The sequence below is a fragment of the Pygocentrus nattereri genome, chromosome 17 (assembly GCF_015220715.1).
Source record: "Pygocentrus nattereri isolate fPygNat1 chromosome 17, fPygNat1.pri, whole genome shotgun sequence".
Classification (NCBI taxonomy): Eukaryota; Metazoa; Chordata; class Actinopteri; order Characiformes; family Serrasalmidae; genus Pygocentrus; species Pygocentrus nattereri.
Genome location: NC_051227.1, coordinates 6,915,861 through 6,938,307, shown reverse-complemented (window position 1 = coordinate 6,938,307; position 22,447 = coordinate 6,915,861). Strand labels below are relative to the sequence as shown.

The 22,447-nt window shown below is 44.1% G+C and overlaps 2 protein-coding genes across 7 annotated transcripts in view; both read left to right on the top strand.

Moving 5' to 3' along the window:
• The first annotated feature begins 1,426 nt into the window (after positions 1 to 1,426).
• Positions 1,427 to 13,218, top strand: LOC108412477 (platelet-activating factor acetylhydrolase IB subunit beta-like). Its single transcript, XM_037546667.1, has 6 exons — positions 1,427 to 1,716; positions 2,869 to 2,935; positions 4,987 to 5,076; positions 6,673 to 6,789; positions 6,983 to 7,105; positions 7,472 to 13,218. Exons 2-6 carry the CDS (start codon positions 2,870 to 2,872, stop codon positions 7,748 to 7,750), a joined length of 675 nt encoding a protein of 224 aa, XP_037402564.1. The 5' UTR covers positions 1,427 to 1,716; position 2,869; the 3' UTR covers positions 7,751 to 13,218.
• Positions 13,219 to 18,492: 5,274 nt separating this feature from the next.
• Positions 18,493 to 22,447, top strand: part of sidt2 (SID1 transmembrane family, member 2) — a 35,049-nt gene continuing 31,094 nt past the window's right edge. The window contains exons 1-3 of one of the 6 annotated variants that reach the window (XM_037546687.1): positions 18,495 to 18,906; positions 19,338 to 19,633; positions 20,255 to 20,376. In XM_037546687.1, coding sequence (XP_037402584.1) covers positions 19,400 to 19,633; positions 20,255 to 20,376 — 356 coding nt within the window. In that variant the 5' untranslated portion in view covers positions 18,495 to 18,906; positions 19,338 to 19,399. Of the gene's footprint in view, positions 19,634 to 20,254; positions 20,377 to 22,447 lie in introns of all 6 variants that reach the window. The other 5 variants (XM_037546686.1, XM_037546688.1, XM_037546685.1 and 2 more) reach the window with 5 other exon arrangements.

The window sequence follows — 22,447 nt, the reverse complement described above, 5'->3', positions numbered from 1 at the left end:
CAATAAAATAAGATGAGAAAGGATTTTTAAAACTGTATATAAGACTATTAAAAATCTTAGCTATTAAGATTAGTAGTAAAAATAAGTTAAAAAATAAAGTGATACTTTTTGATCCCACAAACAGGAAAATTTCACCTCCGCATTTAACCCATCCATGCAGTGAAACACCACATACACACTAGTGAACACACATACTAGGGGCAGTGAGCACACTTGCCCGGAGTGGTGGGCAGCCCTATCCACGGTGCCCGGGGGGGGTGAGCTGGGGGTTAGGTGTCTTGCCCAAGGACACCTCTGTCATGGACTGTCAGCTCTGGGGATCAAACCGGCGACCTTCAGGTCACAGGGCCAGTTACCTCCAGCCCACGACTGCCCATGTATAATAAAACGATAAACAAACGATAAAACATATTAAATAAATGACGCAGAGTTTTCAGCCCTTTAACCTCATAAGCCCAATGATTAGATCAGCTTTAGCCTCATATACTTCAAAGTTATCAAAATTAGAAAACAATATAAGACGGTGAAACAAAAACCGTCAGTGGAGGAAATCAAGATCCTTCCTTATTATCTAGTTCTATTTTAATTGATGTTATTATTCATAATGACAGTTACAAAACAAGACAGTACCACAGTAAATGGAAAATCACCAGCGGCGAAATAATCTGAAATAACATAACGTAACACAAATAAATAAATAAATAAACAAGATGCCTAAAAATAATAAATAATGATTTTTTTATTAATGATAACAACACTACCACAGTAAATGGGTCATTTAACAGCAGCAATAAATACAACAAAAAACTTATGATAACATTTTAATAATATTGTAATATTTAATAACATCTATTTAGTGCAACATTCAATTGCTAAGAAATAAAAATAATTAATTAAATAAATAAATAAATACACAAGATGAGTAAATAATTGATCGATAAAAAAAACCCACTTGAGCTCTTTATAACAAACGCAACACACGCCGCTGCTACACTATATGGGTGCAATAGATAAACAAACAAACAAATAAATAAATGTCATTAATTTTGTATTTTTGTAACATTTTTTATTGCAATCACAACATTAACAGCACCAAAATAATCCAAAAATAAAGAACAAATTAATGAATAATAAACAAAAAACAAGCAAATACATAAATAATAAACGAACAAATAAATAATGAATAAATATTGCTAATATTATATTTTCATCGTATTTTAACTCCGACGGTTTTTAATTTAATCAGGAAAAAAAGTGTTTTGTGAATAAAATCAAATAAAATCAAGCAAAATGAGCAGAAAGTCCCCACAAAGACGCAGTGCTTGGGTTTCCTTCACACAGGGTCCCCAGGAAGCGCTAAAAACACTCGCGCACGCGTACGCACGTCTGACGTCATTGGATGTGGGTGGGGCGTGCTGCGCCTGCGCCTGCGCACGCGGAAGTGTACGTGCGTTGCGCGGTTCTCGTCTCGAGGCTGAGCTGCGCGAGAGCGGTGTTTGTTTTTGTTGTTATTGGGCCGAATCGGTCCGTGCATCACTAACACGGGCCGAGACGGAGTTAGAGAGACCCCCAGCGCGTGGACAGGGGGGCACAGAGCAGAGAAAAGGCGGGAAAGGGAGCTGTAGGTGTGGTCCGCGTGCCTTGTTGTTGCCCTGAGCGCGAGACCTGTGAAGTAGGGCTGAAGGGTTGCTGGGTCAGAGCAGCAGAACCTCTCAGGTACCGACGTCTCTGTGTTTTGTGCTGCTGTAAACCCAGAAATATGGATCATGTATGCATTTAATGCAGCTGCATGCGTGCATGTTTCACTGCAGTTTAACATGCATGCTGTACCAGATTTCATACAGATTATACACTCATATAATCTCAGTTTATAGATTATTTAACGCGCGCTGTACCAGATTTCATACAGATTATACACTCATATAATCTCAGTTTATAGATTATTTAACATGCGCGCTGTACCAGATTTCATACAGATTATACACTCATATAATCTCAGTTTCTAGATTATTTAACATGCGCTGTACCAGATTTCATACAGATTATGCACTCATATAATCTCAGTTTATAGATTATTTAACATGCGCGCTGTACCAGATTTCATACAGATTATGCACTCATATAATCTCAGTTTATAGATTATTTAACATGCGCGCTGTACCAGATTTCATACAGATTATACACTCATATAATCTCAGTTTCTAGATTATTTAACATGCGCTGTACCAGATTTCATACAGATTATGCACTCATATAATCTCAGTTTATAGATTATTTAACATGCGCTGTACCAGATTTCATACAGATTATACACTCATATAATCTCAGTTTCTAGATTATTTAACATGCGCTGTACCAGATTTCATACAGATTATGCACTCATATAATCTCAGTTTATAGATTATTTAACATGCGCGCTGTACCAGATTTCATACAGATTATACACTCATATAATCTCAGTTTCTAGATTATTTAACATGCGCTGTACCAGATTTCATACAGATTATGCACTCATATAATCTCAGTTTATAGATTATTTAACATGCGCGCTGTACCAGATTTCATACAGATTATACACTCATATAATCTCAGTTTATAGATTATTTAACATGCGCGCTGTACCAGATTTCATACAGATTATACACTCATATAATCTCAGTTTATAGATTATTTAACATGCGCTGAACCAGGTTTCATACAGATTATGCACTCATATAATCTCAGTTTATAGATTATTTAACATGCGCGCTGTACCAGATTTGCCTGGTTTACCAACTTAGTGATGATCAGCTGTTGCACTTTAAGCCGTGTGTCATCAACCTCATTTCACCTGTTAGTTTTAATGTTGTCGCTGTTGTTGTTGGTCAGGATGAACCCCGCCGCGAGGGCCGAGCCTGTGGAAGACGTGGAGGGTGACGCGCGCTGGTTGTCACAGGTGAACTGAGGAATATGTGTGCACACTTACCCAGAGTGCATTGCTCTGTGTGTGGTGTTTATATGGTGGTCTTCCATTTAAGTCAGACCTTAAAGATCAGCTTTTATGTTTCCAAATCAATGCTGGAGCCTTTTCAGAATCAGAGTCGCTTCATTTCCCTGGTGCTCGCTTCCTCTGTGCTGACGCTGCGAATGAGACGGTCATAACTGCTGTGAATAACAGATCAGAGAGTGGTTTGAAGTAATCGAGTCCAGAGATTTCAAGCTTTCTAACGATGTACTGCATCACTGCATTGCTGGACATGCGTAAAGATGATGTGCAAATTGGCTTAAATATGAAAAAAACGATAAGAAACAATAATGAAGAGCTGATATGAAAGGAGCTGAAGAGAGATGTGAATTTCTGGACGTATCGCTGTCGCAGGAAAACCTTCTCCAAAGTAACTTTGGGTCGTTTCTTTTAGTCCATTTATCATGAAATTTACACATAATATAGGCATTTTCAAAATATGGCAAAAAAACTGAAAAACAACAAAAACGGAGATACAAGGTTTTCTTCTGACCGCAGCGATATGCTGGTCTGAGTAGACATGTAATTTTTATATACAGAATATTACAGAATGATAATCCGAATGGGGACTGAAAAAATGCCACTTGAACGGATGAAATGCTTCAAATGTCTGTGTCTCAAACGGCTCTGTGCAGCCTAAATAGTGATCTGGCTATGAAAGTTTATAAATTCTAGCCTCTAAGCAGTGCATCATTTACTGAATGTGGACATGTCCGAATCCCGAATGACTGTTTCTTAGCTATATTAAACACTGTTGGGCTGCAGGATCCAGTATTTAAACTCCTGCGTAGTGCACCATGTAGGGAGCAGGGAGCCGTTTGAGATTCAGCCCCAGTGTGAGAAGAGGGCGCCACTGGTTTCGTGCAAAATAAGACTAATGGTGGTAATTTGATGAGCAAAAGTACATATAAAGGCCCAGTCCCATTTCACCCCTTGCCCCTACCACTGAGCCCTTAGGGGTAGGGTGGGTGATGATAAATAACTGCCCCCCTCTTTGAAGGCATATGATCCCTAAATGTAACTAAAGCTCAGCAGTGAGGAGCTGAACTTTCCCCTCCTCTGCTGTCCCTGCAGACGGGCAGGGTCGCCTACAGAGCGGCGCTAGTAGCTGTTAATGAAGTGATGCTCTTTATTTGAGGGTCCCATTTCAGAGGGAAGATCTCAAGCACTGCCCTGTAACTCAGCTCCAAGGGGTTAGGGTGACACTCGCAAACAAGGGGTAGGAGTTAAAAGAAGAAATGGGACTCCGGGCTTTTTCACATTAAACAGTGCTGCATTATCATATGTTCACTATTATATAATTGAAAAGTTAAAACATTCATGAAATGAACTACGTTTCTTGACAGAATGCTTATTTGTTTTAATTACTATTAATAATAAGTTGCATAGCTTCATGTTTTATGTTGGCCACTGTTTTGTAAAAGCAATAAGCCACTTGAGGCTGTGCATTACAGTGATTTTATCACGGTGAAGGAGGTTTTACTGCTTCTTGTCATGCCTAACAACACCCTTACCCGTTATACAATCACAGTAATATATATTTAGGTGTTTTTAACTGTGTTTTCCTATTTTAGAACAGCAGCTTTTTGAAGTAGAACAGATTTTATTGGCCACCTGCACTTGCATGTGCGAGGAGTTTTTCATGGTGAATTTAGTGCTTGTGTAAATGGACGATATGGGAGTCTAATAGTGAACAAATAAAAGCACAAACCTAATAGAGATTTGGCCCATTTGTTCGGATGGGCCGGGTCTGTATTCGATTTGTGTTCAGACCTTTTTCAGCAGGCTTTTCAGACCTGATCAGCAGGACGAGCCGTCCATGCAGGTCAGCTGTTATAGTTGTCAGGAGAAGGAACTGAGCTGAAACAAACTGTAGTGCTGTGATTTTCTGCTTAGTGCATCTTCACGTTCTCATTTTCAAAAGAACTAAGTGTCTATAAAGAGTGTGTGTGTGTGTGTGTGTGTGTGTGTGTGTTTTCCAGCATAACCGTTTCGTGCAGGAGTGTAAAGATGCTGAGCCGGACGTGCTGTTTGTTGGAGACTCAATGATGCAGCTGATGCAGCAGCAGGAGGTACGGTCAGAGTGATTCTGCAGATCCTCTGTTTCAGAGGTGCTTTTAAAGGTACAGTCAGAGTTCAGTCAGTGTCCAGTTCGGTCTGGTGTTTTCTCAGACTTTTCTGAGTTCAAGTATGTGTGCATGTGCAGGACAGGGGTACTGTAGTAGTGTCATGAAAAGGTATGAGCCGGTGGGGGGAGCGTATAGTGTTGCAGGATGGAAGGTGGAGCATGTAGTGGTGCAGGATGGAGGGTGGAGTGTGTAGTGGCGCAGGACAGAGGGTGGAGCGTGAAGTGGTGCATGACAGAGCGTGGAACGTGTAGTGGTGCAGAACGGATGGTGGAGTACATAGTACTGCAGGATGGAGGGTGGAGCATGTAGCGAGTGCAGGATGGAGGGTGGAGTGCGTAGCAGTGCAGAACGGAGTGTGCAGCGTCTAGCGGTGCAGGACGGAGGGTGGAGCATGTAGCGGGTGCAGGACGGAGGGTGGAGCATGTAGCAGTGCAAGACGGAGGGTGGAGCATGTAGTGGTAGCAGGACGGAGGGTGGAGCGGTTGCAAGACGGCGGGTGGAGCGTGTAGTGGGTGCAGGAGGGAGGGTGAAACGTGTAGCGGGTGCAGGACGGAGGGTGGGGCGTGGAGCGATTGCAGGACGGAGGGTGGAGCAGTGCAGGGCAGAGGGTGGAGCGTGTAGCAGTTGCAGGACGGAGGGTGTAGAAGTGCAGGAAGGAGGGTGCAGCATGTAGCGGTTGCAGGACGGAGGGTGGAGCATGGAGCGGTTGCAGGACGGAGGGTGGAGCATGGAGCGGTTGCAGGACAGAGGGTGGAGCGGTTGCAGGGTGGAGGGTGTAGCAGTGCAGGATGGAGGGTGAAGTGTGGAGCAGTTGCAGGACGGAGGGTGGAGCGTGTAGCAGTTGCAGGACGGAGGGTGGAGCGGTGCAGGATGGAGGGTGCAGTGTGGAGTGGTTGCAGGATGGAGGGTGGAGCATGTAGCGGTTGGCAGGACAGAGGGTGTAGCGGTGCAGGATGAAGGGTGGAGCGCGTAGTGGTTGCAGGACAGAGGGTGGAGCATGTAGCAGTGCAAGACGGAGGGTGGAGCATGTAGTGGTAGCAGGACGGAGGGTGAAACGTGTAGCGGGTGCAGGACGGAGGGTGGGGCGTGGAGCGATTGCAGGACGGAGGGTGGAGCAGTGCAGGGCGGAGGGTGGAGCGTGTAGCAGTTGCAGGACGGAGGGTGTAGCAGTGCAGGAAGGAGGGTGCAGCATGTAGCGGTTGCAGGACGGAGGGTGGAGCATGGATCGGTTGCAGGACGGAGGGTGGAGCATGGAGCGGTTGCAGGACGGAGGGTGTAGCGGTGCAGGATGGAGGGTGAAGTGTGGAGCGGTTGCAGGACGGAGGGTGGAGCGTGTAGCAGTTGCAGGACGGAGGGTGGAGCGGTTGCAGGACGGAGGGTGGAGCATGTAGCGGTTGGCAGGACGGAGGGTGTAGCGGTGCAGGATGAAGGGTGGAACGCGTAGTGGTTGCAGGACAGAGGGTGGAGCGCGTAGTTGAGTCCAAATTTCTGTAAACTACAGAAGAAACCCAAAGTGTCTATGTGCTCTGTGTTATACAGGTGTGGAAAGAGCTGTTCTCGCCTCTGCATGTGTTGAATTTTGGCATTTCGGGTGACACCACCTGCAACGTTCTCTGGAGACTGCAGAATGGAGAACTTCACAACATCAGACCCAAGGTGAGCAGAGGGACTTGGACACAAGTTCAAACACACATCAAGGCATAAGGTGTGTGTTTAACTCAGTGATGCACTAGAGCGTGAGATATTGTTCAGCAGCGCGTTCCTCAGCGTAGTGTGAATGTCATGCAGGCTTGGACAGTTAGACTCTCAGAGTCCCAGAGTCCTGAGCAGAGCTGTCTGTCGCCCCCAGGTGGTGGTGGTGTGGGTTGGCACCAATAATTACCAGCACACAGCGGAGCAGGTGGCAGGAGGTGTGATGGAGATCGTCCAGCTGCTGGTCAATCAGCTGCAGCACACCAAGGTCATCCTGATGGTGAGGAAGAGGGCAGGAACCATTCCAAGGTGACTCTCAGATCATCCTGTAACGACTGTAACAGCTTTCTCTCTCTCTCTCTCTCTCTCTCTCTCTCTCTCTCTCTCTCTCTCTCTCTCTCTCTCTCTCTCTTTCTCTTTCTTTCTCTCTCTCTCTCTTCTCTCTCTCCCTCTCTTTGTCTCTCTCCCTCTCTTTGTCTCTCTCCCTCTCTTTGTCTCTCTCCTCTCTCTCTCTCTCTCTCTCTCTCTCCTCTCTCTTCTCTCTCTTCTCTCTCTCCTCTCTCCTCCTCTCTCTCTCTCATCTCTCTCTTTCTCTCTCTTTCTCTCTCTCTCTCTCTCCCCTCCTTCCCTCTGTTCATTCCTGCAGGGTCTCCTGCCCCGTGGTGAGAAGCCAAATCTTCTCCGTCAGAAGAATGCAGAGGTGAACCGTCTCCTCCAGGCGTCTGTGTCGAGGCTCAAACCGGTCCAGTTCCTGGACCTCAGCTTGGGCTTCGTCCACTCGGACGGAACCATCCTCTCCCGGGACATGTTCGACTACCTGCACCTCACGGCCTCGGGGTACCGGAGAGTGGCCAAGACGCTGCACGAGCTGCTGCTGCAGATCCTGGAGGAGACCCCTGAGGAGAAACAGACCCCTTTACCTTAAAAGAGACAGAAAGACAGACAGAGAGAGAGAGAGAGAGGGGGGGGGCTAGTATGAATGTATGAATGTGAAAACACACATTAAAGGACAACTTCAGAGCTTTTCAAATTCATCTCGATCTGCTGCATCTGTAGCGCCTCAACACTCACCTCTGAGAATTATTTCGATATGTTGCCCTGATTTTGAGAAATAGCGGAAAACTCGACAACTCGAATCGTGCTTAGAATGGAAGTCAATGGGCAGACGCAGAATTTCGTGAAATAAACATTTGAATTAATGCAAATTCAAAAGTTAATACAATATAACATAATTAGATTAAAACAGGCTGTTATGAAGTTTTAAATCACTGGAGTAACCATAACCTGGTAACCATAGCGACCAGGCAGAGTCTGTGAAAACTGCACACCGCTTTGGTGGTAATGAGCAAGCACAGATTTCTGGCCATAATTTAGTAAGGCGTGATCTCGTTCCCATGCCTTACAAAGTCATAGCCATGACTTCATTATCTCATTCCCATGTCTTAATGTATTAATGTTAGTATTAACCATTAATCAACCATATTAACCATTTAATTAGGCAACATTTTGAAAATAATGGTGGAATTCCCCATCGACATGTAAAACATCCTTTGAAAATGAATGAAGTTGTTCCTATAAATGTTCACTGATGGACATCAGCAGCTGCCCATTGTCCTCTGTTCTAGCTGAGTGTCAGGTCTGCTCTGTTTTAAATATCGGAAAACGCTCTGACGTCATCGTTCGTGGTAATCGACGGTGTCATAGAGATGCAGCAGATAGAGGACACATTAAAAAACGCTGGAGTGTTCGTTTAACCAAAGATAGAGGACCAAAACGGAAGAAACACTGACGCAGTGGAGAGACAGATGCTTTAATAGACTGTAAACTGCATAGAGAAACACAGTGAAGCAGCCAGGCTGTGTTCCAATTCGCTATTTGGCACCTTACATAGTTCACTACATCAAGCGCCCTCAAATGCTCAGAGCCTTTGTAGCGGAGCTGCATGAAGCTCCAGTCACATTCCCGCACAGCACCTTCTCTACATTCATGTGAGGGAGTTTTATTAGCCGAGAGCACCTCTAGTGGTGGATGAGAGGAACTGCAATAGTGTCAGCACTCAAGCTGACAGCAGTTCTCTCTCTCTCTCTCTCGCTCTCTCTCGCTCTCTCTCTCTGTGTTCTCTGTAATCAATATCACATAAACGTGGATCTTCCTTTATAGTGCTGATGGCACCAAAGATGAAGTGGGGGAAGCTGTTAAAATTGGAGTCGACTGGCTCTCGAAGAGAGATTTCTTTTAAAAAAATCGAATTCACAGTTTCCCTCTTATTCCCTCAGTGTGGTAGAAGAGTCGAGACACGTTTGCTGCTTCTATTAGAAGTGTAGCACGTAGGGATGAAGTTTCAGCTGCTGTAAAATGGCCAAACATAGAGTCGTGTCACTGCTGGTGGAACAAGATATTATATCTCCAGAATGGTAACTTTACAGGAGAAGGAAAAAACCTACTTTACTTTTAATGTAAGTCAATGGAACCAGACGTTTTTCCAAGTCATTTTGGGCCATGTCTGTTGGTCCATCCATCATGAAATTTACCACCAGTATAAAGAGCAGCAGGCATTTTCAGATTATGTCAAAAAACGAAAAACGATGAAAAATTGAGATTAAAGGTTTTGTTCAGATAACAGTATACAGTAACAAAGGGTGTAAATCGAAGACTTTATCATGCCACACTCTTTAAAGTGGACTGGAAAATTTTAAGCTGGTAAGCTTAAAGGCTAAGAGGCTAGAGCTGCTCTTCTCAGACTGAGGGTCGGGTAGATGAACGACAAAAATCAGCTCTGAAACTTTCCCGGGTTCTACGATTCGTTGGAAATCGTTATATCATATAACATAAAACTTAGGATGTAAAATATGAAGGAATTTATTGACCGACTGTTCTGTGTTGTTGAGGATGTTGGTCTAGCAATACATTAGTAACCGACCATCGCAATGGCCTAGCAACACCTTAGCAACCACCTGGAATAGCATAGCGATGGCCTAGCGACACCTTAGCAACCACCTGGGATAGCAGAGCAATGGCCTAGCGACACCTTAGCAGCCGTCTAGCGTATTGTAACAATAGCCTATCAACACCTGAGCAATCACACCTGGGATAACATAGCAGATGCCTAGCAACACTTTAGCAACCACCTGGACTAACACAGCATTGGCCTAGTAACACCTTAGCAATGACCTGGGATAGCATATCAATGGTAATGCCTTAGCACCCACTTGAGATAACATGGCAGCAGCTTAGCATCAACCTAGTAACCACCTGAGGTACTGTAGCAATGGCCCAGCAATGCCTTAGGAACCACTTGGGATAATATAGCAGCAGCTTCGCAATGCTCTAACAGCCACCTGAGACACTATAGTGGTGGTATAGCGACACAATTTAGCAACCACCTGGGATAACTTAGCAATGGCCTAGCGACACCTTACCAAGCATCTGGGGTACTGTAACAATGGCCTAGCGACACCTTAGCAACCACCTGGGATAACATGGCAATGGCCTAGTGACACCTTAGAAACTACTTGGGATAACATAACAATAGCATAGCAACACCTTACCAACCACTTAGGGTACTGTAACAATGGCCTAGCAACACCTTAGCAACCACCTGGGATAACATGGCAATGGCATAGTGACACCTTAGCAATTACTTGGGATAACATAGCAATGGCCTAGCGACACCTTACCAAGCATCTGGGGTACTGTAACAATGGCCTAGCAACACCTTAGCAACCACCTGGGATAACATGGCAATGGCCTAGTGACACCTTAGCAATTACTTGGGATAACATAGCAATGGCCTAGCGACACCATACCAAGCATCTGGGGTACTGTAACAATGGCCTAGCGACACCATAGTAACCACACCTGGGATAACAGCATTGGCCTAGCAACACCTTAGCAACCACCTGGGATTTTACAGTAATAGCTTTGTGAAGCCTTAAAGTACGTTAACGTTCCCGTTCTGGTTATTTACCATCAGGTTTTTTTTGGCCTAGTGATGCTAAAAATGCTACTAAGTCATTTGTTAGTTACATTAGCCTCACAGCTTCAGCGCAAAACTACACACACCAGACACGCCTCGGCCCGTCGACCACACTGAGTGGGAAACTGTACGTTTGATGTTTTTCACCAAATTTTCAGCTGCAGCTGCTTAATTTCGGCTCGGATTCCCAAACTGTTTACTGCTGAAGTGTTGAAGCCTAAACTGGCTGTGCGCAGTCTCAGATCTGTGGCATTGTTCATCCATCGTAGCTGTGAATGATCAGATTCTGTCTCCGTATAATGCAGCATAAGCTCGCTTATATGGGGCCGATTACTACAAGGATTGATTATAATCCTCATCTCTGACGTTCATCGCTACGTTACTGGACCCTTTTCAGCTTTATAGTCGTATGTTATTATTCTATAACCGCTAAATCTCTGTGTTTCTTACTTTACTTACTTGCCGAAATGTATCAAGTGCTTGTAAACCAGTAAACTTGGTTGGTGAGATGGGAAAAGAGGAGTGTGAAAGGAGTGTGTCCAGTGTTTTTCAAGCTAAACGTGCCTGTTCAAAACTCCTTCATAATATAAGCCAATGGGCAGTCGCTCCCCACTAGTTTCCATTGCAAGTACATTTTGCGTCAACTGGTTTTCTTTTAGTTCCTGAGATCGGGAACCTTGCTGAACTTTGTAGTAACCGATCATACGTGACCGATGCAACAGATTAGGTTGACAAATGTTGGAGCAGCCCTTTAAATCTCACTTACACTAGCAGCTGCCCATTGACTTCTATTATAACTATGTTGATTGAACATGTTTTCATTTATTTTGTAAGTGCAAAGAAACATTTTACAACAATTTTCTGTGGTGATCAACCACATTCTACAGATACAACAAATAGAGATTAGGTTAAACATTTTTGGAGTACCCCTTTATAACTTTATAATAGAAGCCAGTGGGCAGTTCAGTTGCTACCCATTGGGTTCTATTGTAGCTCAGTTTGGAGTCAGCAGGTTTTTATTTATTTTAAAAGTACTGAGAAACTTGTTAAACGTATTCTCTGTGGTAACTGGTCCTATATTATAGATAACAGATGACGATTAGGTTGAAAAATGTTGGAATACTCCTTTAAAACTCGTTTATAATGGAAGCCAATGGGCAGTTGCTACACACTAGTTTCTATTGTAAGTACATTTTGCGTCAATGTTTTTTCTTTTAGTTTCTCAGAACAGGGAAACTTATTGAACTTTTTGTTTGTAGTTATCGATCATACGTGACTGATGCATCACATAAAGATTAGGTTGTAAAATGTTGGAGCAGCCCTTTAAAGCACACTTATACTAGCATCTGCCCATTGACTTCTATTATAATTCTGTTTTGATTCAACATGTTTTCATTTATTTTCTCAGTACTGCTAAACATTTTAAATTTCTCTGTGGTAATTGATCCTATATTATAGATACAACAGATAATGATTAGGTTGAAAAATGTTGAAGTACCCCTTTAAAACTTTATAATAGAAGCCAATGGGCAGTTGCTACCCATTGGGTTCTATTGCAGCTGAGTTTTGAGTCAGCAGGTTATTATTTATTTTAAAAGTACTGAGAAACTTGTTCAACTTCTTCTCTGGTAACTGGTCCTATATGATAGATACAAAAAGATAACGATTTGGTTGAAAAATGTTGGAGTACCCCTTTAAAACTTGTTTAGAATAGAAGACAATGGGCAGTTGCTCCCCACTGGATTCTATTGTGAGTGAATTTTGAGTTACCAGGTTTTCTTTTAGTATCTAAGTATAGGGTAAGTTGTTCAACCTATTCTTTGTGGTAAATGATCCTGTGCTATAGATGAACAAATGAAGATCAGGTTGGAAAATGTTGGAGTTGCTCCTTAAAATTGGGTTAGAATAGAAGTCAATGGGCAGTTGCTCCCCATTGGATTCTATTATAAGCGAGTTTTAAAGGGCTAATCCTGAGCTGATGTCAGAGTTTTCCTTTAAGTCACAGTAGCCTTAATGAGTCATTCAATACATAATTAAGCCATTTAAGGTAAAAAGTAACTTTGTCTTCTTTGAACTTTATCTTAACAAGCAAAAACCTGAATGCTAGATACTGCATTACCGCACAGCTCGAATGTGCTGATGTTACACTTTCTTTAATGTGTCCTCGTGTCTTAGCGGACGTTCTGCGTCACCTGGGAGCGGGTGCGGCTGTGAAGTGCTGCTAGCTGCGCTCTGGTTGGGTGTTGCAGAGGTTTTATTGTGATCTGTTTGGCTTAATGTGCCTGTATAATGTGTTTGCCTGTGTGCGTCTGTGGATACTGGCTGAATGTTTACTCAAAGAGCGTGGTCAGCTGTCGACCAGGATGTTTAGCCACACTCGCCTCGGAAGCTTTTTAAATAAAGGATGGTGGAGTTCATCTGCGTCCAGTCTGATTCCTCTGTTTGTAGCCCAAATCTTATAATTCAGGGGGTATTTTTTGGACCACTTATAACGTTTGTGTGTCTTTACTAATCATGGTGCACAGACATGCTGCTGTTGTTACTGTGCCTTTAAGAAAGATACATGCAAATGAGCTCTGTTGTGATTGGCTGTGCCACATTCAGAAAGCAGTCTGGGGCTGAAACATCCCTTATACAGTGTCTCACAAAAGTGAGTGCATCACTCACATTTCTGCAAATATTTTATTATAGCTTTTTATGGGACGACACTATAGAAATTAAACTTGGATATAACTTAAAGTGGTCAGTGTGCAGCTTGTATAGCAGTGCAGATTTACTGTCCTCTGAAAAGAACTCAACACACAGTCATTAATGTCTAAATATCTGGCAACACAAGTGAGTCCACCTCACAGTCAACATATCCAAATTGTGCCTAGTCATGTCGTCGTCCCTCCCTGGTGTCATGTGACTCATTAGAGTTACAAGGTTCCAGGTGTGAATGGGGAGCAGGGCTGTTAAATTTGGTGTTTTGGGTACAATTCACTCAAACTGGCCACTGGATATTCAACACGGCACCTCATGGCAAAGAATCTCTGAGGATGTGAGGAATAGAATTGTTGCTCTCCACAAAGATGGTCTAGGCTATAAGAAGACTGCTAACACCATGAAACTATAGCACAGTGGCCAAGGTCATACAACAGTTTTCCAGGACAGGTTCCACTCGGAACAGGCCTCGCAGGGTCGGCCGAGTCCACGTATTCAGCGTCATATCCAGAGGTTGGCTTCTAAAAATAAACGCACGACTGCTGCCAGCATTGCTACAGAGGTGGAAGAAGTGGGAGGCCAGCATGTCCGTGCTCAGACCATATGCCACACAATGCATCAACTCAGTCTGCATGGCTGTCGTCCCAGAAGGAATACATATAGTGCCATATATACATATAGTGTTGTCCAAAGAAAAGATAGAATAAAATATTTGCAGAAATGTGAGGGGTGCACTCACTTTTATGAGATACTGTAACTTCAGTGTGGATGGAATAGAGCTATACTTCTGGAGGCTGCATAGGCAGATATATATAAATGTGTTGGTTTTTGTGACATCACAAACAGGCTTCTTTTGCATATTTTCCAAATATGAACCATATGGACTGAAGAGTGAGCGGCACATTTGTTTACATTCTACAATAAACCCTTTCATTTTTGAAAAAAGTGAGGAAAAAAGGAGACACAATACAAAGGTCCCTTTACTGTGCAGGGAAAAAATGCATTGGCTTTGTTTACTGTGTGAGGGTAACTGTGTTGGCTATGTTTACTGTTTGAGGGTAACTGTGTTGTATTTGTGTACTGTGTGAGGGTAACTGTGTTGGATTTTTATACTTTGTGAGGGTAACTGTTGGATTTGTGTACTGTGTCAGGGTAACTGTGTTGGATTTGTTTACTGTGTGAGGGTAACTGTTGGATTTGTATACTGTGTGAGGGTAACTGTGTTGGATTTGTTTACAGTGTGATGTTAACTGTGTTGGCTTTGTTTACCGTGTAAGGTTAACAGTGTTGGCTTTGTTTACTGTGTCAGGGTAACTGTTGGATTTGTTTACTGTGTGAGGGTAACTGTGTTGGATTTGTTTACCATGTAAGGTTAACAGTGTTGGCTTTGTTTACTGTGTGAGGGTAACTGTGTTGGATTTGTATACTGTGTGAGGGTAATTGTTCGCTTTGTTTACTGTGTAAGGTTAACAGTGTTTGGTTTGTTTACTGTGTGAGGGTAGCTGTTTTGGCTTTGCTTACTGTGTGAGGGTAACTATGATGGCTTTGTTTACAGTGTGATGTTAACTGTGTTGGCTTTGTTTACCATGTAAGGTTGACAATGTTGGGTTTGTTTACTGTGTGAAGGAAACCGTTTTGAACCGTTTTGGATTTTTATACTTTGTGAGGGTAACTGTTGGATTTGTGTACTGTGTCAGGGTAACTGTGTTGGATTTGTTTATTGTGTGAGGGTAACTGTTGGATTTGTATACTGTGTGAGGGTAACTTTGTTGGCTTTGTATACTGTGTGAGGGTAACTGTGTTGGCTTTGTTTACCATGTAAGGTTAACAGTGTTTGGTTTGTTTACTATGTGAGGTTAACTATGTTGGCTTTGTTTACTATGTGAGGTTAACCTGTGTTGGCTTTGCTTACTTTGAGCTTAACTGTGCTGGCTTTGTTTACTGTGTGAGGTTAACTGTGTTGGCTTTGTTTACTTTGTCGAGGTAAGTGTGTTGGATTTGTTTACAGTGTGATGTTAACTATGTTGACTTTGCTTATCATGTAAGGTTAACAGTGTTGGGTTTGTTTACTGTGTGAGGGTAACTGCGTCGGCTTTGTTTACTATGAGGGTAACTGTTGGGTTTGTTTACTGCGTGACGGTAACTGTTGGCTTTGTTTACTGTGTGAGGGTAACTGCGTTGGCTTTGCTTACTCTATGAGAGTAACTGTGCTGGCTTTGTTTACTGTGTGAGGGTAACTGCATTGGCTTTATTTACTGTGTGAGGGTAACTGCATTGGCTTTGTTTGCAGTTTGGAGAGTAACTATGCTGGTTTTGTTTACTGTGTGGGGGTAACTGTGTTGGCTGTTTTACAGTGTGAGGGTCACTGTGCCGGCTTTATTTACTGTGTGAGGGTCACTGTGCTGGTTTTGTTTACTGTGTGATATTAACTGTGCTGGTTTTGTTTACTGTGTGTTGTTAACTGTGCTGTTTTTGATTACTGTGTGATATTAACTGTGCTGGTTTTGTTTACTGTGTGATGTTAACTGTGTTGGTTTTGTTTACTGTGTGAGGGTCACTGTGCTGGTTTTGTTTACTGTGTGAGGGTCCCTGTGCTGGTTTTGTTTACTTTGTGGGCATCCCTGTGCTGGTTTTGTTTACTGTATGATGTTAATTGTGCTGGTGTTGTTTACTGTGTGATGTTAACTGTGCTGGTTTTGTTTACTGTGTTGGGGTCATTGTACTGGCTTTGTTTACTGTGTGGGAGTCACTGTGATGGTTTTGATTGCTGTGAGATGTTAACTGTGCTGGTTTTGTTTACTGTGTGATGTTAACTGTGCTGGTTTTGTTTACTGTGTGAGGGTCACTGTGCTGGTTTTGTTTACTGTGTGATGTTAACTGTGCTGTTTTTGATTACTGTGAGATGTTAACTGTGCTGGTTTTGTTTACTGTGTGATGTTAACTGTGTTGGTTTTGGTTACTGTGTGAGGGTCACTCTGCTGGTTTTGTTTACTGTGTTGGGGTCATTGTACTGGCTTTGTTTACTGTGTGGGGTCCCTGTGCTGGTTTTGTTTACTGTGTGATGTTAACTCTGTTGGTTTTGTTTACTGTGTGAGGGTCACTCTGCTGGTTTTGTTTACTGTGTGAGGGTCACTCTGCTGGTTTTGTTTACTGTGTGGGAGTCACTGTGATGGTTTTGATTGCTGTGAGATGTTAACTGTGCTGGTTTTGTTTACTGTGTGATGTTAACTGTGCTGGTTTTGTTTACTGTGTGAGGGTCACTGTGCTGGTTTTGTTTACTGTGTGATGTTAACTGTGCTGTTTTTGATTCCTGTGAGATGTTAACTGTGCTGGTTTTGTTTACTCTGTGATGTTAACTGTGTTGGTTTTGTTTACAGTGTGAGGGTCACTGTGCTGGTTTTGTTTACTGTGTGATGTTAACTGTGCTGTTTTTGATTCCTGTGAGATGTTAACTGTGCTGGTTTTGATTCCTGTGTGATGTTAACTGTGCTGGTTTTGTTTACTGTGTGATATTAACTGTGTTGGTTTTGTTTACTGTGTGGGGGTCACTGTGCTGGCTTTGTTTACTGTGTGGGGTCCTTGTGCTGTTTTTGATTACTGTGAGATGTTAACTGTGCTGGTTTTGTTTACTGTGTGATGTTAACTGTGCTGGTTTTGTTTACTGTGTGAGGGTCACTCTGCTGGTTTTGTTTACTGTGTGGGGGTCCCTATGCTGGTTTTGTGTACTGTGTGATGTTAACTGTGCTGGCTTTGTTTACTGTGTGAGGGTCACTCTGCTGGTTTTGTTTACTGTGTGGGGGTCCCTATGCTGGTTTTGTGTACTGTGTGATGTTAACTGTGCTGGCTTTGTTTACTGTGTGGGGATCCCTGTGCTGGTTTTGTGTACTGTGTGATGCTAACTGTGTTGGTTTTGTTTACTGTGTGGGGGTCACTGCTGGCTTTGTTTACTGGGTGGGGGTCCCTGTGCTGGTTTTGTGTACTGTGTGATGTTAACTGTGCTGGCTTTGTTTACTGTGTGGGGGTCCCTGTGCTGGTTTTGTTTACCGTGTGATGTTAACTGTGCTGGTTTTGTTTACTGTGTGGGGGTCACTGTGCTGGTTTTGTTTACTGTGTGATGTTAACTGTGCTGGTTTTGTTTACCGTGTGATGTTAACTGTGTTGGTTTTGTTTACTGTGTGATGTTAACTGTGCTGGTTTTGTTTACTGTGTGATGTTAACTGTGCTGGTTTTGTTTACTGTGTGATGTTAACTGTGCTAGTTTTGTTTACTGTGTAAGGGTCACTCTGCTGGTTTTGTTTACTGTGTGGGGGTCACTGTGCTGGCTTTGTTTACTGTGTGGGGGTCCCTGTGCTGGTTTTGTTTACTGTGTGGGGTCCTTGTGCTGTTTTTGATTACTGTGAGATGTTAACTGTGCTGGTTTTGTTTACTGTGTGATGTTAACTGTGCTGGTTTTGTTTACTGTGTGAGGGTCACTCTGCTGGTTTTGTTTACTGTGTGGGGGTCCCTATGCTGGTTTTGTGTACTGTGTGATGTTAACTGTGCTGGCTTTGTTTACTGTGTGGGGATCCCTGTGCTGGTTTTGTGTACTGTGTGATGCTAACTGTGTTGGTTTTGTTTACTGTGTGGGGGTCACTGCTGGCTTTGTTTACTGGGTGGGGGTCCCTGTGCTGGTTTTGTGTACTGTGTGATGTTAACTGTGCTGGCTTTGTTTACTGTGTGGGGGTCCCTGTGCTGGTTTTGTTTACCGTGTGATGTTAACTGTGCTGGTTTTGTTTACTGTGTGGGGGTCACTGTGCTGGTTTTGTTTACTGTGTGATGTTAACTGTGCTGGTTTTGTTTACCGTGTGATGTTAACTGTGTTGGTTTTGTTTACTGTGTGATGTTAACTGTGCTGGTTTTGTTTACTGTGTGATGTTAACTGTGCTGGTTTTGTTTACTGTGTGATGTTAACTGTGCTAGTTTTGTTTACTGTGTAAGGGTCACTCTGCTGGTTTTGTTTACTGTGTGGGGGTCACTGTGCTGGCTTTGTTTACTGTGTGGGGGTCCCTGTGCTGGTTTTGTGTACTGTGTGATGTTCACTGTGCTGGCTTTGTTTACTGTGTGGGGGCGCTCGTGAGCGCTCTGAACTCCTCCTCTGTTGTCACTGTCTATCTGCCGCAACACCCTAAATTCAGATTTGCTGTGAGCGGACCGGCATGATCGGAGCAGAGCGGCCCGTTTCTGAGGGCTTTTCTGTGACGCTGCATCTCCTGCGGGGCGTCTAAACCGCTGAGAAACCAGTTCGCCCCTCGGAGCTGGGCTGAAGTGGGCTCGGCTAAAGGCGGCTGAGTTAGCTCAGCCAGCGACCGCCGAGGAAGCAGCGCAGAGAGGAAAACAGCGGAGCAGCTGCTCCTGTCCGCGGGGTGAGGCTGATTTCAGGACTTCGGAGAGGACTTTACCCACTTCACCCACAACAGCCTGCATTTGTACGGACTGTCGTCCCATCAGAGGCGTAAATGTCGGTGTGGTCGGGCTTGTTTTGTTTGTGTAGCTGCTAGCGCCCTAAATATTGAGACAGGCAGCCTATAGCTAGCTAACGTTAGCTGAAGTACACAGTAACGTCCAGCGTCCGAGGATTTGTCGTTTATTTTAGTGAAATTGTGAACCTGGAAGGCAGTAACGGTCCTTTTGTGCCCTTATTTTTCTCCTGTTCACGTTTTATCGTCGTGAGTGAGGAGCAAATGTTAGGAGCTGGTTTTTAAGCAGCGCCAAATCCCCGTTAGCTTGTTTTCCTCCGTGTTTTCCTCCGTGTTTTCTCCTGATTAACTGAGCTCGCTGCTGTTCTCCCTCTCAGGACTAGCTGGTCGCGGAATCGGTTCATTTCCCTCGGTTTCTGTCCTGTATGAGGGAGTCAGTATGTCCAGGTGCTGGAAGTCCAGACCCAGACCGTCTGTCCGGCTCTGTCTCCCCGGTCTGGGGTCTGTGGTGTTGAGGGTTCTGGAGGTTCTGTGGGTCTCAGTGTGTTTGGTCCACTCGGACTCCAGTGTGGTGGTTCAGAAAGAGGCCCAGTTCGGAGTCTCGTATCTGGACACGGTGACCAGCCACAACCAGACCATCTACTCCTTCAACCACACCGTCTCCAGGAACAAGGTAAAGGTACCTCACACACAGTAGAGTCAGTGGAGTCACAGTAGAGGGGGGGGGTCTCAGGGGTCTTAGTGGGTCTGATGGTTGAATAATGAAGTGGCTCAGATTTTGGGGGGAAGTTTGTGGCTTGTGATGTTTTTCGAAATGGTGGTACTCTTTATTTCCCTTTTCTCTCTCTCTCTCTCTCTCTCCTCTCTCTCCTCTCTCTCTCTCTCTCTCTCTCTCTGTCTCTCTCTGTCTCTGTCTCTCTCTGTCTCTGTCTCTCTCTGTCTCAATAACTCTCTTTCTCTCTCTTGCTCTCGCTCTCTCTCTCTTTCCAACTCTCTCTCTCTTTCTCTTTGTCTCTCTGTTTGTCTTTGTATCTCTGTCTCTCTCTGTGTCTCTCTCTGTCTCTCTTGCTTTCGCTCTCTCTCTCTCTTTCTCTGTCTCTCTCTCTCTCTTTCTCTCTCTCTGTCTCTCTTTCTCTCTGTAACTCTCTCTCTCTCTCTCTCTCTCTCTCTCTCTCTCTCTCTCTCTCTCTGTGGTTTATTTACAGTATAAATCACTGTCTAATGACAGGAAGTTTCAGTTTTAAAAATGAAACCTCTCTCTCTCTCTCTCTCTCTCTCTCTCTCTCTCTCTCAGACGGAGGGCGTGCGAGTGTCGGTGGAGCTGCTGTCTGAGACCACTAAGAGTCCTATCCTCTTTGTCATTCGGCAGAAGCAGGCCGTTCTCTCCTTCCAGGTTCCGCTCATCCTCCGAGGCCTGTGAGTAAAACTGTTACACAGTAAACTACACAGTGAGCCTGTTACACAGTAAACTACACAGTGAGCCTGTTACACAGTAAACTACACAGTGAGCCTGTTACACAATAAATTACACAGTGAGCCTGTTACACAGTAAACTACACAGTGAGCCTGTTACACAGTAAACTACACAGTGAGCCTGTTACACAGTAAACTACACAGTGAGCCTGTTACACAGTAAACTACACAGTGAGCCTGTTACACAATAAATTACACAGTGAGCCTGTTACACAGTAAACTACACAGTGAGCCTGTTACACAGTAAACTACACAGTGAGCCTGTTACACAGTAAACTACACAGTGAGCCTGTTACACAGTAAACTACACAGTGAGCCTGTTACACAGTAAACTACACAGTGAGCCTGTTACACAGTAAACTACACAGTGAGCCTGTTACACAGTAAACTACACAGTGAGCCTGTTACACAGTAAACTACACAGTGAGCCTGTTACACAGTAAACTACACAGTTAACATGCAGTTAACCTAACAGTTAACTTGATGAGCAGTGAACGACACTGTAAACCTGGTACGCAGTAAACCTGTTACATTGTAAACGACACGGTAAACCTTTTACAAGGTAAACCTGTTGCACGGTAAACGACACAGTTAACCTGATGATCCACACAGTCACTCTGACAGACTGTGATACACTACATGGTGTTTGTGTAAGTTTGTGGTGAAACTGGAAGTGTGGATGGATGGAAAGGCCTAAGGTCATGATGTTCATCCCTCAGTTTTAACAGACTGTGAACTCCAGAGTTTCTCAACAGTTACAGTCAGGAGCTCTTCACACACACACACACACACACACACACACACACACACACACACACACACACACACACACACACACATACTCTCACAGACTCTATTAAGACGCCCTGAGTGAAGATTTCAGTTCCTCATTATGTTCTAGTTCACTCCCTCGAGCTGCACGAACTGTCTTTAGTGCTGAATTTACACACAAGCAGAGCCGAGATCAGACTGGAGCAGATACAAGGCTGAATCGCCACGTCGTCACTCGCCATGTTGTCACTCGCCATGTCGTCACTCGCCATGTCGTCACTCGCCATGTCGTCACTCGCCATGTCGTCACTCGCCATGTCGTCACTCGCCACGTCGTCATTCACCACGTCGTCATAAATTGTGCACTAAAATGTGCCAGATTTAAATTTACATCTTTTTTTAAGCATCTAATTTGTACTTGAGGTGTTCAAACTTTGGCATACGACTGTGTAACAAGCCTTATTTAAATGTCCAACTAAGATGAGCTAAATCCATATATTCAAGTAACCCCACCCATCCTTTCTCACCACCTGTTAATTGTTTACTGTTCTGAGAGCAGTTCTGTGTCGTTGTGGCTTTGATAGAGCAGTCGGATCCAGATAACTGCAGTGTAGAGTACGTTCTGGCATCCAGCCGGTTCCTGATAAGGACACTGTGTCTGTGCTGTGGGAGAGAGAGCCAGTCTGAGAGACAAACTGAAGGTCAAGAAACACAGTCTCTCCACAGTGTGGATGGGTGGAAAGGTTTTAACAGACTGTGAACTCCAGAGTTTCTCAACAGTTACAGTCAGGAGCTCTTCTCACACACACACACACACACACACACACACACACACACACACACACACACACACACACACAGGCTCTGTTAGACGCCCTGAGTGAAGATTTCAGTTCCTCATTATGTTCTAGTTCACTACCTCCAGCTGCACGAACTGTCTTTAGTGCTGAATTTACACACAAGCAGAGCCGAGATCAGACTGGAGCAGATACAAGGCTGAATCGCCACGTCACCACTCGCCACGTCATCACTCGCCACGTCACCACTCGCCACATCACTTGCCACGCCATCACTCTGTACGTCACTCGCCACACCATCACTCGATCCATCACTCGCCATGTCACCACTCGATACGTCATCACTCGCCACGCCATCACTCGCCACGTGAATTGATACATCACTCGGCACGGCATAACTCAATACGCCATCGCTCGCCACGCCATCGCTCGATACATCACTTGCT

Coding starts and splice junctions, on each gene's coding strand:
- LOC108412477 (XM_037546667.1), top strand. CDS start 2,870: ATGAACCCCGCCGCGAGGGCCGAGCCTGTGGAAGACGTGGAGGGTGAC. Junction 2,936..4,986: donor ACGCGCGCTGGTTGTCACAG/GTGAACTGAGGA, acceptor TGTGTTTTCCAG/CATAACCGTTTCGTGCAGGA. Junction 7,106..7,471: donor ACACCAAGGTCATCCTGATG/GTGAGGAAGAGG, acceptor TCATTCCTGCAG/GGTCTCCTGCCCCGTGGTGA.